The sequence below is a fragment of the Carettochelys insculpta genome, chromosome 2 (assembly GCF_033958435.1).
Source record: "Carettochelys insculpta isolate YL-2023 chromosome 2, ASM3395843v1, whole genome shotgun sequence".
Lineage (NCBI taxonomy): Eukaryota > Metazoa > Chordata > Testudines > Carettochelyidae > Carettochelys > Carettochelys insculpta.
The window spans coordinates 164212028-164229589 of NC_134138.1; the positions used below are offsets into that span (position 1 = coordinate 164212028).

A 17562-nucleotide genomic window follows, 5' to 3' on the forward strand; every position below is an offset into this window, starting at 1 on the left:
CTAAATACTTAGCAATTATCCCCCTCCCACCTGATATTTGTTCCATTATTTGACTAGGGAGGGCTTCTCCTGCCAGCGGAGCTACAGCCTCTTGCAGAGGTGGCTCTTTTATGCCAGTGGAAGAGCTCCCACTCATCTGCATCAGGCGTCTTCACCAGACCTGCAACAGCACCACAGACGCACAGGTGCAGCTGCACTGACAGAATGCTTCTAATGTAAGTCTTCCCTAGATTCTCAAAAAAGCAATAACAAGGAAGATTCTGGTAATAGTTTGATATCGGTGAGGATGACTTAAGGAGCACTGGTATTAATTCATTTATTTAGCTCTCTACAAATGATAAAAGGACACCTCTCTGTGTGCGCTAGACAGCATTAACATAGCTTAAAAATACACCACAACCAGCACCCTACCTGCCGTGGTATGAGAGGGCAAGCTGTCTTAGTCTGTATCCACAAAAACAATGATGCATCTGACGAAGCGGGGCTTTGCCCACGAAAGCTTATGCTCCAAATAATCTGTTAGTTTAGAAAGCGCCGCAGGACCTCTCCCCATTTGCACTCATGCACCTTGTATGTATTTCAGCTTGCTGTGTGCACAAATTCACACGGGGCAGGGTTGTCCGAGTTCAAAAATCAGTCAGACCCAAAAAGCCAAGATATTTACTGTTTAACATCACAATTTTTATGCAAATCTCACAAGACAAGACCCTCAGGACCATGTTTTTTAAAGGCACGGGGCTGGTGATAGTGTCTGAGCCAACCACTGATCAAGTTCCCAGCTTCCCCAGGTTCAGCATCCTGGAAGGCTGCAAGTCCTTCCTCTTCACCCTGCTCTGATTTCTGCACCAGAATGGGGATGAACTGGACTCTCAGCACTGCCTGGTGATCACAATAAACAGTGTGAGAGAGAGAACAGCAGCGACTAGCCCTGAAGTCCCTGACAAAGACCAGTTCCCTGGCCAAATCACCCAGTTGCTTTGTACCCATCCATAATATACCTCACTCAGGCCAGTGATATTCTCTTCTTGCTTTCCTGAGCCCTTAATTAGCTCAGACTTTTTTTTTCTGAGACTGGCCTGCCATTATCCCACTTTATTCCATTGAATTAAAAGGAGAAAGACGCTTGCACTAAGCAAATCCCTCCAGAGGCTGGAAGAATATGGGCACTGGTTGATAATGTGCCATGAAATTAGATCCCTTTAATGTTATTCTTACATATATTTATTTTAAATGGTCTCTTTCATACCTCTGATTACCCTGACCCGGCAGGTAAGCTCCTTAACGGAGCACTAGCCATAGTAAGCATTTGTCAAGCTGCACTGTAAAGTTTGTATAGTGCCTCGAGGTTCACAAATGCCAGCTGAATGGGAATACACCTTCTGGTGTGTACGTACAAATGTGCTGCAGCAGCATCCAGAGCTGTTTAAAACATAATTGTCAGCATTAGTCATGGGGCTGGGCAAGAAACTTTTCTCGGGCTGAGACTTTTGTCAGTCTCAGTATATAGGCAGTGGAGTGCGGGGTGGTGGAGTCAATGACCCAAACTATTAAAAAAAGTTTGATAAATACCTTACATCATGTAGCATGAAAAACTATGCATTGAACTATGCAACATTTGTGAATTATTTTCCAATATCGTAAGACAGGAACTGATTGTACGGTGTTATGGAGGCATTGGTACCAACTTTACGGTTAGGCTGTGTTATGACTTCCTCTGAAAGCTGACCGTGGATTCATACTTTAGTCTCCAAGGGATTTTTCCATTTTTCTTGTAATTTTTATAAGTAAAGTGTTTCTCCTGCAGCAACTAGTAAATGTTTTTAAAAATGCTTCCACTGCCTTTTTTGTGATTTGGCCTGTTTCTCCTTCACCTATCTTTCAGTTTCTCCACCTACGCAACCACAGCCATCATGTACTTGGAACATCACTAACTGGACCGGGCCTCTGCCTTTAAGGTTTCTTGTATATTTTATGACTGCAAAATAAGAGGTAGGGATTGAGAAGCAAGCTGACTTTGGGAACCCCTGAAAAGTAGGAACAGTGGAGGAACCTCTATTACTTAAACAACGCATGGAGTCACTGGGACCCCAAAGAGAATTATTCAAACCCAGTAGCTAAGAAGGGACTTTACAGGCATTGTATGAAATTGTGGACAAGCAGGTTTGGTGACTGGATTGACTGGTTTGTGGGGAGACAGATCCTCCCAAGTTATGCAACTGTGGACAAAGGGAGTCTGTCATTTTATTAATAGACTAACATTGAGAAAAGCCAAAGGAAGGAGAAGGGATTTGTCTCCATTTACAGCCCATATCCCAGAAGTGATAAATGGATGCTTGTTTGAGAAAAAGAGGATTAGACCCTATAGACTGTGTGACAAACCCTACCCTGTGGTACCTTGTACCCCACGTTAATCACTTTCATAAGGTTGTAATATGTTTTGTACAAAAAGTAAGCCTGGATGTGTCATTTGAAAATTCATAATCTGAGCATCACTCTCCTGCTAAGGCACGTGTAATGACACTGTGTGAAGCCATGAGATCTTACTATGTGTCACTGTTGAAACATGCTCTTAATTTAGCACATTCAGAGTTAACACATGTATGGAAACAGACGGAAGAGCACAGGTGCTGAATGGTGGATGTTCATGAGATCACGTGGAGATGGAAAATCTAAATTTGCAGGCTGCGAGGCACCGATGAAGATTTATGGATTTCCAGGCAGTGGAATACAGAGCTGACATACTATTTTCCAAAAGTTCCTTGTGGGACAGCACAGATAGAGAGAGAACAGAATGACAGCCTGTCCTTCGCCCTAGAAATTCATTCTTGCAACATTCTGACTCACCAGCTTTTTGTCTACTTCCTCCTAGCTAAAAATCAGTCAGTATTGCTTTCTGTATAAAACTTTCCCATTACAAAACTTGCTGTGCTAGGTTCCCCAGAATGACACATTTTTATGTTAGATTGACCCAATCTTGGTGGGCACTTGACAGTGAATAACTGACCCAAATAGTGACATACCTGTGCGACTTGAGTTTGTACCATGTAGATTGTGTACAGTTCAACAGTTTTATCCCTTTCTGAATTAAACTGAAAGCTCCTTGGAGCAAGGATTGTCCTTATGATTGTTTGTAAAGCCTCAAGCATATTGATGGTATACAATGACAAACTATAATAGTGGAGGATTGATTGAGGAAAATATGAATGATACATTAGGCAGCATATGCAAAACACAATTACTACCACATCAAAAGACACTAAATTTTCTCTAATAGTCAATGGAAACTTCCTAGAAAGTGGGGAACTTCAGAGAACTAATTAGCATTAGAAAAGTTCTGCAACTAGATAACCTTGGTGTAATGAAAATTCAAACACATCTTCATAGATGGCAATAAAGCAAATGATTTCTTGATGTTAGTTGAACAAAGAAATCTAGGTGAATACTGTAGCAGCCTACAAGAGCATATGCCATTAACATAGATAATGAAAACATGATATATAGGGTTGTTCAACACTGTTCTGAAAATATTTTTTCAGTATTAAGATTACTATGACAAGGAACAACAAAAAATAATCACTCACTTGGTATTGCTACCTTTTCCTCCATTTTACATTGCCTCTCTATTTTCTTTGGCTTTCATCTATCTAAGGTGTCAGACTAGATTTATTATTCTTGTGTCCCATTTGGAGGCTCTGACTAATTTTCAGTGAATAGTTAATATAACATTCAGAAAGCAAGCGGTGTCATCAAATTTTTAAAAATCCCTGAAGAGTTGTCACCTGACAAAATTATTGGAGAAAAGAGGAAAAAACCTACATTTGTAGACATTCATTAACCTTAGAGGAGAGACTTGAAGTGAATTTCTTTAATGGATTAATTTGGGGAAGATCAAACTGTGGACTAGAAGCGTGCATGTACCTATCCTCATGCATGCATTCTAGAAAGTTTGGGTCCATATGCACGAGACATACAAGCCATTAATGATTTAAAGTAGGTTTCAATTTTGAATTTAACTTCCCTGGGTTTGGACAAATTTTACTTTTTAAAAGATAAAGAGGCAAAATAATTATTCTGAACTTGTGTAACACTCTGGCTTAAGAAATAATTAATAGTGAAAGTTCCTTCATCCTTAGCAGTCTCAGCAGTGTAAACTGAAATATGGTCTCTAACTACTATATGGGATTGCTCGCGGTTCCACTGCTGGGGAATTACAAATTACTTACTTTCCCTTGTGTTCAGAATGCTGGAATGTCACAATTCCAAAGCTACTCAAAACACTCTATCAAACCCCACAGAGGAATTCACACTAGGGGCCAGGTTGTGCCCTTAAGGAGCAGGACTTAGTGATGGGGCTAAGAGGCTCCACTCCACAAAGAGTTCTTGGAGGCATTGTGCATTGTGTAGTAATCTCCTCCTCGGCCCTGCCTCTTTCCTCCTCCCTGCAGCTAAGAATGGTCCCCAAATAATAAGCAGAGGGGAGCTCTTTGAAAATGACACAGATCTAGTGGACTTCCCACTACTGGACATTCATCACGCTGCTGTGAGGGAGCCAAATGCTGAATCTTGCATGCTTTAAGTCTCCACAGTCTCAACGCAATACAGCGTGGAACCTGCCTTTAGCTTGGGTCTCTAAGCACAAGCTCAGGCTGCAGGCTGTTGGGCTAGCACCCTCTTCTGTGCGTACCAGCCTCAAGGTCCAATTGCTTCCCCTCATGGATGAGCGTTGACCTCTTAAGACTCTCTAGCAGTTTATATATACCCTTTCCTAGCACGCCCTACACACATCGCACTGCCTCAGTTTACTCACCATTCAGAACATTCTTTGGTCTGAGGTCAGAGTTCTTGGGTAAGGAGCGGGGAACATCCAGCATCGTTCTGCAATGCCTGGCTTGTCTTCTGAACCACAGATTGCCCATTGTCCCTCTCCAGAAGACAGAACAGTTCGCTTTGAATTTTGTTGATTCTAACAGACAAACCAGGCTCCTTTCAGAGTACCCCCCACACCCTAAAACAACAAAAGGAAATCCTATGCCTGTTTCTGCCTAAAAGCTTCCTGTCCCTCTGAAAGACTTCTTCTTCCTGAGTCCTTTCCAAACCCCTGCTCTGTCACTTTGGCCTTTTTGCCCTGCGTGAGAATTTTTCCCCTCTCTGCATTAATGCCTGGCTGAACTCATTTTCCAACTTAGCACACACACTGTTCAGTCCAGAGCAGTCCTCATGTTTTAACGACTCTCAATTATTTCTGGCTCAGAAGGTGCATACTGTCAAATGGTAGTTTCCACAGAGGCATTTCCTAATAACTTCACATCAACCAGGACTGTACATAGAGATTTCCCAAATCATCCCACAAACTCCTTCCACCACTGTGTCCTCTGAACAAGGCCCAGGCAGAGTCTGGCTCTATAACATTAAGGTTTTGTTCAGCCCCAAACTACTATAATTTGGAAATTCAGCCTTAACCTTAAGGTAGTTTCTATCCACAGAAGCAGACAAAATTCTTTATCTTTATTTACTGGATACAGATCAGCTATTCATAAAAGGGGATGTAATCCTGTCTGGGTGAAAGAAATAGCTAGAGAATCTTGCCTGACTTTTGATATTTCAACTAGCATGATCTGAGCATGTTATCTTACAAGAGTGCGAAACAGAAGCAAAGTACTGTGATGTGACTAACGTTAATATTAAGAAGGCAGGCAAAGCAACTGTAATACTTTTCCTAATGGATACTCAATCACTGGAAACACTACAAATAGGCAATTTAATTAAGTGTGATTGAAAATAATCTGGGATCAGAATGAAATGTTGTATTGAAGTGCAAGGTGCAAATTGACCAAGGATGTTAGAGTGATATGTGCTTTAGGGAATCCTATCTATTAAGCAGAAATGAATGTCTTAACTAAAAAAAGGATAGAGGTCATGCTGCAAAGAGGTCATTTCTGAAAAATTCCATGCAGAGAGATTGAATGTGATTATAGCACCTTTTCTCAGAAACAGAAAACATCATCGAAGCAGGTAAGCAATTCATAGAACCTTGAAGACCCTGTGCAAAAGAATTTAACTTATACCATCAGTCAGGCTACCAGCTGAGAAAATGCATACTGCAACTGGTGCCTTAAAAGAAATTTAAAGGAAAGTCGATCTCATTGCTATGCACGGAACCAGGTCTTCACACACTGGAGAGGACTGGTGGTTGCTATCAAGACTGATAGCCACGTATACAAGGTCGGTCTGCTTTGAAGCCACCATACACCAGTTTTTGGAGTATGTGTGATGCAGAAAGCTGCATATTTTTTTCCACTTATAAAGTCAGAAGGGGAACACACATTTATATCCAAATTAATTTTGAACAAACATATGGTTGATTAATTGTATGTGCATTAACCATCAATGACTATAGGAGTCATGGAAAGGACAATAAACAGCTTTGTGTTTACAAATTTTAGCAATTAATTATGCAATTTTATTAGCACACTCAGAAAGACTATGAATACTCAAGGTATATGTTTAGGGGGTAAACATGGACACCAAAAGTCATGTGTTCAAACATAACCAAAATGGTTAGGGCTTGTCTATACTTCAAATGCTGCAGAAAGGCAGTTGCACTCCTGCAGCACTTCAGTGAATATGCCAATACGCCAATGTGAGTGATTCTCCTGTTGCTGTAGATACTCTGCCTCTCCTGTCTACACCAGGGGTTAGGTTGGTTTAATTGTGTTCTTCAGGGGTGTAGATTTTTCACCCCCCCAGTGATGTAATTATAACATAATTTCCTAGTGCACACCAGTGTTCCCTGTTAGCTGTGTACTTTGGCAGCCACTCAGGGGAGCTTCAAATGCCACCCAGCTCATTAGTAGAGCACCCACAGCTAACTTTTTGTTTCTGCTGGTGATGCAGTCACACATGCCTCAGTGCACACAAAACATTTATTCTGGATATGGAAGGAAAAGATTAGAGGGAATGTTGATGTAAACTGGGAATTAGCAACTGACAATTCAGTGGGTATGAGGAGTAACGTGCTTTATTTAGTCCTGTTGGTAGCAGCTACAACATAATTAATACTAATTGGCAACCTGGTGGACATAATAGAAAGATAAATGATTGCACAGGCATGGAGATGAGAACTCACTGGATTTGGACCCTTCTGAAAAGAACTGAGACCTAGCTAAGGCCCTGCGAGGGTATAAAATTAGTATCTGCAGCTGCAAAAATAATCTGCTGCTCTCCACATCTGAAAATACCCACGGATATGGACAAAGATATCCTCAAATAAACAGGGTTCTCAAATCAAAATTTGTATCTGCATCCATATCTGCACAAATGGATTTGCCAGGTGTTAGTGAGACTCATTTGAAGGGTTGAGGGGTCTCCCCACTCTATAATATATGCCACAACCATATTCAGTTTCCACAAAGGTTCAATCACAGAAAAAAGTCAGGAACCTATGCTTTCAGAGTACTTCTCAGGATGTTTTTTCTTGAACAAAATGACTACAAAAGGCTAATCCAAAACACTTTATTTCACCAATAGCCTTTAACAAATAACATCAGTGGTGGCCATAATATTGTGTTCAGAACAACCCCAATAACCCAAAGAAAATATACTGGAAACAATAACCAATATTAATGCCTATAAAAATAAAAAAGAAAATGTTACATTCATTTCAAGAAGTGTGTCTATATTTTGAACAATAAATTAAGCTTTGAAATATTAACATCAATTTACATTTTAATGATTTAAAAGACAAGCACACTTAAGGATACAGAATTATCTCCTTTCCCCCTCTCCCTGCACCAACACATCAGATCTGTTAGTCCATTTATGCACTGACAGCTAGGATCCCAGGAGAACATTAGCCAGTGGCATACACACAAAATAGGTGGAATCATTAACAGTGTACTATTTACATACTTTGTCTACATCTTACATTAAAAACTCTACCTACACATATGTAAAAAAATATAAATTTATTCATTGAAATAATGGAAACTTTTGAAGTTGCTTGCCAAATTTTGGCTTCCCAAATCTTTTCTTTCTTCCCCCCTCCACAATGAGAGAGAGAACAGGACATGTCAAAAAAAACAAAGGCCAATTTTTAATAACACATTTATTGTTAAGTATACTTATTATATATTAAAGCTTTGATAAGATCATCTGCTGCTCTATTTTTCTTCTCTTTTTCTCTCCCACTCCTCTTAATGTTACATAGAAAAAGTGCAGAAACAAGTTATAGTTACTACTCACTACAGAAATCTGGAATACACGTATTATGTTTTGCCTTTCATTTTGTGAAACCTGGATTTGATATTCATATTTGAGTGTGTATACTAACTCCTCTCCTCTTGACAGTAACTCAATTTTTATTGCAAATTAGGAAAAGAACAAATTTAAAATGGACCATCGTTCAAATAAATTAAGCCTTGAATCAGAAGGATGGGCACTGACTAATGATAACCATTTGGCAAAATAACCACTATCACTTACTAGAGGAAAATTAAATCTGACATTCAGGGTACTTTAAACTTTCTTTCACAGACAGGTTCTAGTCAGTTGCATAGAATGCAAACTGATTTCTCCCTGTAAAACTTGAAGGTGGTCTACAAATGATTTTAAATAAATAACGTTCGCTCACTTGAACACCTGAAGGAGTGGGCTGCTCCCTTCCCATCAAAAACATTAGAAATATCAGGGATGTTAAATCAGTTCTTTTCAAGAGGAGTTCTCGAAGGTTTGAGAGCACGTGTGCTGAGAGCCGTTCCACCTGCATTGAAGGATGAAGACTGAGTATTTAGCCAAGACATCCTTTCCCCAAAATGCTCATTGATATTGTGTGGTAGGCAGCTCTCTGGCTAACAATCTCATGTTCTCAACATATATGGTGTAATGACTTTTACTAGTCCTTTAGACCCTATGTACTTACCAAGAAATCCACAACGTAAAAATAAACAGAAATCCATAATAAACCTTTTTTTGAAGAAATACAACGTCCAGTTTTTTTAAATTATTTTTATAAAATAACCACACTGTTAAGCCACAAACGATAGAAGTCCAATTTACTATATCCTTCATAGGTCAACTTCAGTAAGAAAAACATGATGAACAGGGCTTTCTATTAAGTAGGAAAATTGGTATCCAGTCAAACCCATAAATATAATGCTCACAAAAACATCATAAAGTAAAATAAAAATATTGGACTTATACTCTTTTTCACTTTTTATCATGTTTTAAAACTTTTCTTTTCAAAGAATTTGTTCTGATCATTCGATGTTGGGATGACTTAGTGGGGTTGATCCTGCTTGAAGCAGGGGGCTGGACTAGATGACCTCCTGAGGTCCCTTCCAGACCTATGATTCTGTGAAATTCAAATGCTTAGTATTCTAATGTAGGCAAAACTTGAGGACAATCTAATGCTTCTTGCAGCAAATATAAACAGGAGGTACTAGTGCTGCTAACACTGCTAAAGCTGAATTAGTTTTAATTGGGAATATTGAAAAAAATGTCTGTAGACAGAACCAATGATGACTGGAGGACTACGGAAATGACTACATCACTAGAATGAAGATAGTAAAATTTGAGGAACTGAAAAGTGAAAGGGAATTTTGGTGAATCTCTTGCTGCTTATGTCAAAACATATTTAACTTATATGATTGATTAATATTGTGGATAAAGGAAGATTCACCACATCATCCCTTCAGTTCAGCTGAAGCAGCTCATAAAAAAAGATAATCTGAGATCCCTCCAAGAAGTCTCAAGCAAAACCAGTCTTAAGCAAAACACAAAAGGGTGTAAGCACAATATTCCGCCCCACTCCCGACAGTCATTAAAGTACAGTTTACCTTGTATCTCTTTGGCGAGTTATTAATGCAGCCTTTACTATATTATAAATAAAACATGTGGCACAAATGGCTACCATTTTCTGGAATTCAGTGAATTCTTACAGTACACATCTCCCCTGCCTTTTCTGTATCTTACTACAGAGCAGTTCACAAGTACACTTTGAGTTAAAAGCTTTCTTAACATTTAAAAAAAAAAAAAGTTTGTTCAATTGCAAAATTCTCCATGTTTTAGGTGTTCTGAATTATCATATGTAGATACAAAAAACTGTACAAAATGGATGGCGCATAATCATAACGTATATTTGCCTTCAACTTCCTGAACTAGTATTTCCAGTAAGAAAAACAAAGCACACCAGCGTACTACATAATCAGCTAAAATTTGTTTATTGCAAAAAGTTCACATCTTTGATATATGGCAAATCCCATTGCTTGTGGATACTCTATTGTCATTTTTAAGCACATTTGAAGTAGGAAGTCTGCAAACAATGAGTGGGGACATTGGATGATCAAAGAACTGAAGGAGCACTAAAGGAAGACCACGCCATTTCACAAAAACTAATTTAATTCTTTGCATTAGTCTTGATTGCTTAGATGTGAAAGATTCCCACATGAACCATTTTTTAAAGTGACTAGTCTAAAGAAATTGCCCCTGACTGAGGTGTTAACAGAGGTGGTTTTGTAACAAGTTTATAAATGGAACAGTAATACCTCAATAGAACCAGACGGAATTCATCCAAGAGTTCTGAAGGAACTTGTATATGAAATTGCAGTTGCCAACTGCACTATGTAACTTATTACTCAAATCAGCCTCTGTACTAGATTACTAGAGCATACTTAACGTAATACAGATTTTTTAAAAAGGCTCTACAAGTGATCCTCGCAATTACAGGACAGTATGTCTAACTTCAGTACCAGGAGAACTAGTTGAAACTGTACTAAAGAACATAATTATCAGACACGATGATTCTTTGAGGGAGTCAAGAAACACGTGAACAAGGGTGATCCAGTTGATAACAGTGTACTGGACTTTCAGAAATGAAAAGCTTTGACAAACTCCAACACAAGTCACAGGATTAGAGAGAGGGTGCTCTCACGAACCAATAACTGGTTAAAAGATAGGCAACAAAAGTTAAGAATAAATGGCCAATTTACACATCAGAGAGATAAACAGAGGGATCCCTCAAGGATCTGTACTGTGACCTGTGCTATTCAACATATTCATAAATAATATAGAAAAGGGGTAAGAGTGAGTGACAAAGTATGTAGATAAGACTCAAAAGAAGACCAAAGCTGACTGCAAAGCATTACAACAGGACCTCGCAAAACTGGGGACCGGGAGGAAGGCAGGCAAACTTCAATGAAAATAAATGTGAAATAGTTCATGGTGGGAAAAAATAAGCCCAATTGTACATAAAAAATAAGGATTTTAAATTAGCTGTTACTGTTCAAGAATGAGTTCTTGCAGTCATGATGGACAGGTCTGAAAACACTTGCGTAATGGGCAAAAAAAAAAAAAGCTAACACAATACTAGGAACCATTAGTAATGTGATAGTAGGACAGAAAAGTATCATAAATCCACTAAATAAATCCAAGAAGAGATTAAAAAGACTGGGATGGTTCATCTTATGAAAGAGGTGACGAAGGATGAGAGATGTAGTAGAGGTCTATAAAATCATTACCACGGTGGAGAAAGTGAATAAGGAAGTGTTATTTATCCCTTCATATAACATAAGTGCCAAGAATCACCTAATTAAATTAACAGATGGCAGGTTTAAAAGATGACATAAGGAGGTGCTTCTTTCCATAACTCTCAATCAACCTATGCTGTGAAGGCAGGCGTGAAAGTAACTTAAGTCTCTTACAGGGTGTTCTATTGCCCCCACCTTATCCTACCTCCTGAGAAAGAAGGGACTAAGGGCAGAAGGGTGGGGTGGAGTACAGGGGGCTCAGGAAAGGGTTTGGGTGGGGCGGCGCAGGAGTCAGAGTAGGAACCTGGATGTATGTACCAGGCAACTACATGACCAAAAAAAAAGAAATACGTTGAATTTTGAACTCAGTCCTATAGCATTAAATTATCATGTTTAGTCAATTAATATAATGCTACTATTAGACAGTCATCTGAGATGGTTTAACACTATCAGTGTCAGATCCGACATGCAAGAGAACACAGTTAATCAAAACATTTGTTTCAAATAATGAATTAATCACTTACTTGGCTTTCAATTCGCTTTGAACAAAAGAGTTTAATGAAACAACTTTACCTTCTATATAGTTTGAATTAATAAAAGCTTTTAAACAATTAGAGTAATAGTAGTATTACACAAATGGAAACATAAGTACTTCCCGATGCAAATTATTTCTAGACATGCTTTATGTGAACGAACAAAATAAATTTGCCTCTAACTGCTTTCTTTAAGGATGTTTGAGAACACCACCATCATTAGGAAAATCTGAGAAGGATTATATGAATGTTTTAGTTGCAGTATTTTGATTATTTTTCAAATTGATCAAGTGTGAACCCAGCAGGCCTTTAAGGTAGGGTTTTTAGTTAGTGGACACGTATTTTATTTAAACATTTTCATGTAACACATAAGGACACTACCTACTATGACTGCAATTTTTTGTTGTTGGCTATTTAAATTACTTTTGGAAGAAAACAAACATACAGTTCAATATTGTTCCAGCATTACTGTTCTTTCCAAATAATTTACTGAATATTTCATAGAACCAAAAGTTAGCTGTACAGTAAAAGAAATGAGAAATATAATCAAATATATTGCTGAAGAATTAATATACATATTAGACATAACGACTAAGTATAAAACTCCAATGGAAAGGACACTGCAAACAAAATTGAAGAAGTTATGGGGAATTTTTGGCACAACCCCCACAAGTGCAATATGGTATATTTATGGTCTGCCTAACTAGTACTACCACAGAGAATGGATAGATGACAGAAACTACAGAAACTAACCCACTCTGCACTGGACAGGGAAAGATGGAAGGAAACAGTGAGGGAGGCATTGGACATCAATGGGTGCTGAGCCTATGGTGGTGGTGGTTTGATGATGATGATGATCATAACAACTAGTACTACACAACAAGCATATAATCTCAGCTCTCTTTTCTTTCTGGTTGCGTTTTATCTGGATTAGACAATGTACTAAAGGCAAACTTGGGTTTATGGCACCACTTTTATTTTCAAAATATAATAAAATCTGCCACTCTTACCACAGCTATGAAACATATAGGGCTCTGTAATGCTCTTTTGACAACATTCTGGAGGACACTTGTAAGAGGCATTTTGATCTACCTGAGTAGCAAATATAAAGCTACTCTGGTTTAAATGTTACCTAACTTCAGAAGAATAAGGATTAGTATTTTTCCTGCTGGGAAAGAATACAGAAGGCCTATTTTTTTTCCAAGCTATGAAATTTGAGTACTATACTATTAATTAATTCACTGGGTACAAGCAAGAAAAAATGAGATAAGCATGCTTGTGCTGCTGTATATGGACTCTTGATTTCACAGCATGTCCTTTTACTTGACTACTCTTACCCTGGAAGGTAAGTGTTTTAGGGGTTAAGAGTTTCTCTTGTACTAATTATCAAGTAACAATCATGCACATAAATAATTACTCACACATCCTGCTAAAGTTTATACAATTGCAAAAAAACACCAGAATTGAAAAGACCTTTCCACTTATTATGCTTCTGTTGCAAGATCAAATTTTAAGGTTTCTATAACGCAGCGCAAACCACCACACATTATTTGATAGAAGGAAGGAAGAAAAGCATTCATTCTCTCAAGGCCCATGTTGGGCATTTTTTGGAAAAGAAAGAAAGAAAAAGAAAGGCTCACTGTACATGCGCAAAACCCAGCAAGACTATGAAATACAAGTAGACAAAATACTGGTCAGTTTTCAAATTAATATTTTCTCTTTGATCTTAGAAAGTATAGACTAATTACAAAAATGATCAAACTGTCTTTTGAAATGGCTATTTCAAGTTAATGCTACAGCAGATATCAGTGCCTTGAAGGTTTTCTGAGAATCCAAGTATTAATTAATTAAATTCAAAATAAAATACACTATTTTCTCTAGATCTACCAAACCAAAAAGCAAAAGCTTCATATCGCAAATTCTGATTATACTCTTAAATGCATACATGAACATATAAAGCAAGCTGTTTAGCACAGCTGGAAGATGTTGGAGTTATGTACTGGAAGAAACACACTGCATTTTGGTAAATTCTTTATTGCTTAAGGCAATAAAGAGGAGCATGAGTAATAGCAGAAATACATTAAGCTCCTGTAACACAAATAGGCTAAAAATAAAAGAATATTTTAAGGGATCAAATGTATACACCACACAGGGGTCCTCTAACTGCTCTCATACTCTTCTCTTATGGTCTTTTCTTCACTTCTTTTCTGGTTCCTGTCACACTATTAATTGCCAGTGAGGTAAACTGTAAAGCAGCACTTCTAAAGGACCTGGAGCATGAGGGTGGGGATGGAGGCTGTGTTACTTCTGAAAGTGTTGAATGGGTCCAAAGAAGAACAAAGACATAGTAAAAGGAAACCTCCTGGGAGTGATTGTTAACTAGACTGCCACATAACCACTTTTGTCAAGATGATCATGCTAGTCAGAACAAACGGAAAGTACCAAAAAGCTCTTCCCCACCAACAACGCCTGATGATGTAATCTCCAAGAATGAACCAACCTCAGAACAGAAGGGTGAGTGATCTGGAATTGTCTACACCTGGTTTCAAACAATCTTCTGAAAAAAAATCTTTCAGAGGTTATTGCAGATTGCAGCATATCCAGGGGTGGTAGCGTCTATAAAATAATCTGTTATATTATAGCATTCATAATATAAATTATATCTCTAAAATGTATGTAGGTGGGTGGGTGGGTGTGTATATAAGGAGAAAATTAGATTTTTTCTACACATATAAACATCTGACATATATTCAATACATATTTAGACAACTTCGTCACTTAGCATGAGTCTTTAAATAACAGAATTATATACAATCCCACAGAACATTTTCTTTAAAATTATACACACTATTCAAACATACAGAATTAGCTAGGATAATCAAAAAGTGTATTGAGAATAAATTAATGTTGTGCAATTGTGGTTATATTGTTCAGAAAGTCCAATTCTCCCCTTTGAAATGAAACAGAGACCATTGTACCTTATGGTGAATTATTTAGCAATGTACAAATTCTCTCTCTCTTCACACAGAAGTCTTCATATGAACTTAATTGCATTTACACAAAGGAAAGAAACATGAAAAATCGGCACCTCACACTACTGCATTTCACTGAATTAGAATAAGATTTCTATTGAATGTCACTGAAGTCAATGTTTTATCACCTGAACTTTTAGTAACTTACGCATTCTTGCAAGTTATACACCTGGAGTCAGCAGCAATGTGTTTAATAGGTTCAGTAGTAATTTTTTCCCATTACTGGATTGGGCCAGTTCGCATTTATAGTAGGCCAAAGCAGTTGGTGTGCAACACTAGTCCACTCTTGCATGTGAGAGCTAAACAAACATACTGGGATACAAAGATTAATGAGATTCAAACATTCACTTTAAATGCTTTCAGCCATAAAGAGAAAAAATACAAGAAAACATAGTAAACATAGTAAAACTAAATATAAAACAGGAAACGTCTCATGAGGGTGCAAACAAGTAGAACAGAAGAGGTATGAGGAAATAGGTGAACTATTGAAAAGTCAAGAAAAATGGAAAAAAAAACCCCGCAAAGTTTAGAAGATCTCAATAAAACCGGCAAAGCAGCATTAGTTTGCATGTCAGGAATGCTATGTTTGATTTATGAAAAATTTATTAGTATAACTGGTGTACTTCCAATAGGATTGATGGGAACTAATTCTGTAGTTGCTCCAGGTCTTGATGGACATGTTTAAGGTTTGGGTCTTAGCATTATATTTATGCAAAAGGTTTGACAAACCTCTATAAAACAAATAGCGTAGCTAACTCTGCCCTGTATGTCAGTATTCTGGTACCAATCTTGCAAGGTGTTGAACATTCAAATCCCATGGATCTCAATGGGAGATGAAGACACTCAACACGTCATTAAGTGGGACGCTTTTTATTAATACTGCCTGTTTTCCTTTTATGTTTTAGAATGTTAAGCACTACAGGTAAAATAATTTCTCAGGGAAAGCTCGTTTTTATAGCATTAAAAGGTGCATGTTACATACTAAGGTTTCCTTGGTTATTTCTTTTCAGAATGTATATTGCATATAATGCACAACAGCTCTCATATACATATATACACGTCTTCTATATGCTGCACATGATTCAGTAATCTTCCACAGAAATTTAAAGTGCCACAGTTCTAATGGGCTCATCTGACTTCCCATGGGCTTGTGATGAATTCTCTAATCACTCACGGAAATGAGACCCCCTGCTTTATGACAGCTGGTGTTTTTAGGAAGAAGATATTAATCCTTTCACAGCTGTACTAACTGGAATCAAGTGGTCGGACCAATCCTTCTTTATAAACACGAAGAATAGCTTCACACACGAACTTGTACTGACTCTGTACAAAGAAAGAAAGAAAGAAAGAAAGGAGTAAACATATTAATGGTCACTCATGTCAGTAATAAGCTATTGATTATAGTGTGGTACTGAATTCTAACTGAACATTATACATTACCTTCAATTACTGCTACCTGTAGCACAGAAATATGCAGGAGAAGGGGAGAGATACAAAGAGAGAGAAAATAAAAAAAAAAAAAATGGCCCCACTCAGTGAAGATATGTGCAGCATTTACACTTCAGTAAAGGCCAAACATTTTATGGTGCAATTTTTGATCAAAGATGTAAGCATAAGTCTCCTGGTAACTTTAATTGTTACAATGTACAAACAACTAAGAGGCAAGATTTAATCAGGAGGAAAATCAACATTTATGTATCTGTTTCCATAGCCCAAATGGTCATTTGAATGGAAACTAATTTGTTCCAATTACTTTCTTTCATATATTTTTATCTATGCTGTATCTTGCACTCATATTAATTTAACGTCAATGATAATGATTTTATCCATCCCTTAATATATATCACTTGAATCTTCAAAGCTTGTAAATTACAATAAGGGGAATACGTTAAACACTCTCCCAATTTAACAAATGGAAGGATAGGGATGCACTTTATGTTTTTATTGAAAATGTTTACACTAGGGGTATGACCTGCCAAACTATACCAACACTGCTGCACAGTTGGAATTAATGTACCAATTTTCTCCTTTCAGAACAAAAAATGGACAAGGTAGAAACCTTTGATCTACAACACTCACTCATTTTACCTCATTACCCCAACATTTTGAGTACTTTGGAATGTTTTTATAATGAAGTACTTTACAAATGAGATTATTTTTAACTCTTAGAGAGCACCTAAGAACCAGACCATTAAACAAATTTTTACTTTTTTCCAAAATTCTGTGTTCTATACCAGACATTCATTAAAATATTGGACTACCTTTCTGAAGTGGTAATGACACATCCCGCGCTTAACAACTGGAACCATATAAGTTTGAAAATGAACCTAGCCTGAAGCAAATATGTATGGTTAATAAGAATATGACATCACAATAAAAATGCAAGACAGCTTTGTAGCAGCATTAGAAAGTGAGACCAAAGGGCACGTATTTTTGCTTTCTTAAAAAGGGATACAAGTATCCAAAACAAAAACT

The 17562-nt window shown here is 37.5% G+C and overlaps 1 protein-coding gene across 1 annotated transcript in view; it reads right to left on the reverse strand.

The window, feature by feature from the left end:
• Positions 1–7498: 7498 nt before the first annotated feature.
• The window catches only part of PTPN3 (protein tyrosine phosphatase non-receptor type 3), a 224870-nt gene continuing 214806 nt past the window's right edge, over positions 7499–17562 (reverse strand). The window contains exon 27 of the mRNA XM_074987968.1: positions 7499–16410. Within this exon, the coding sequence (XP_074844069.1) occupies positions 16333–16410 (78 nt within the window). The 3' untranslated portion in view covers positions 7499–16332. The remainder of the gene's footprint in view (positions 16411–17562) is intronic.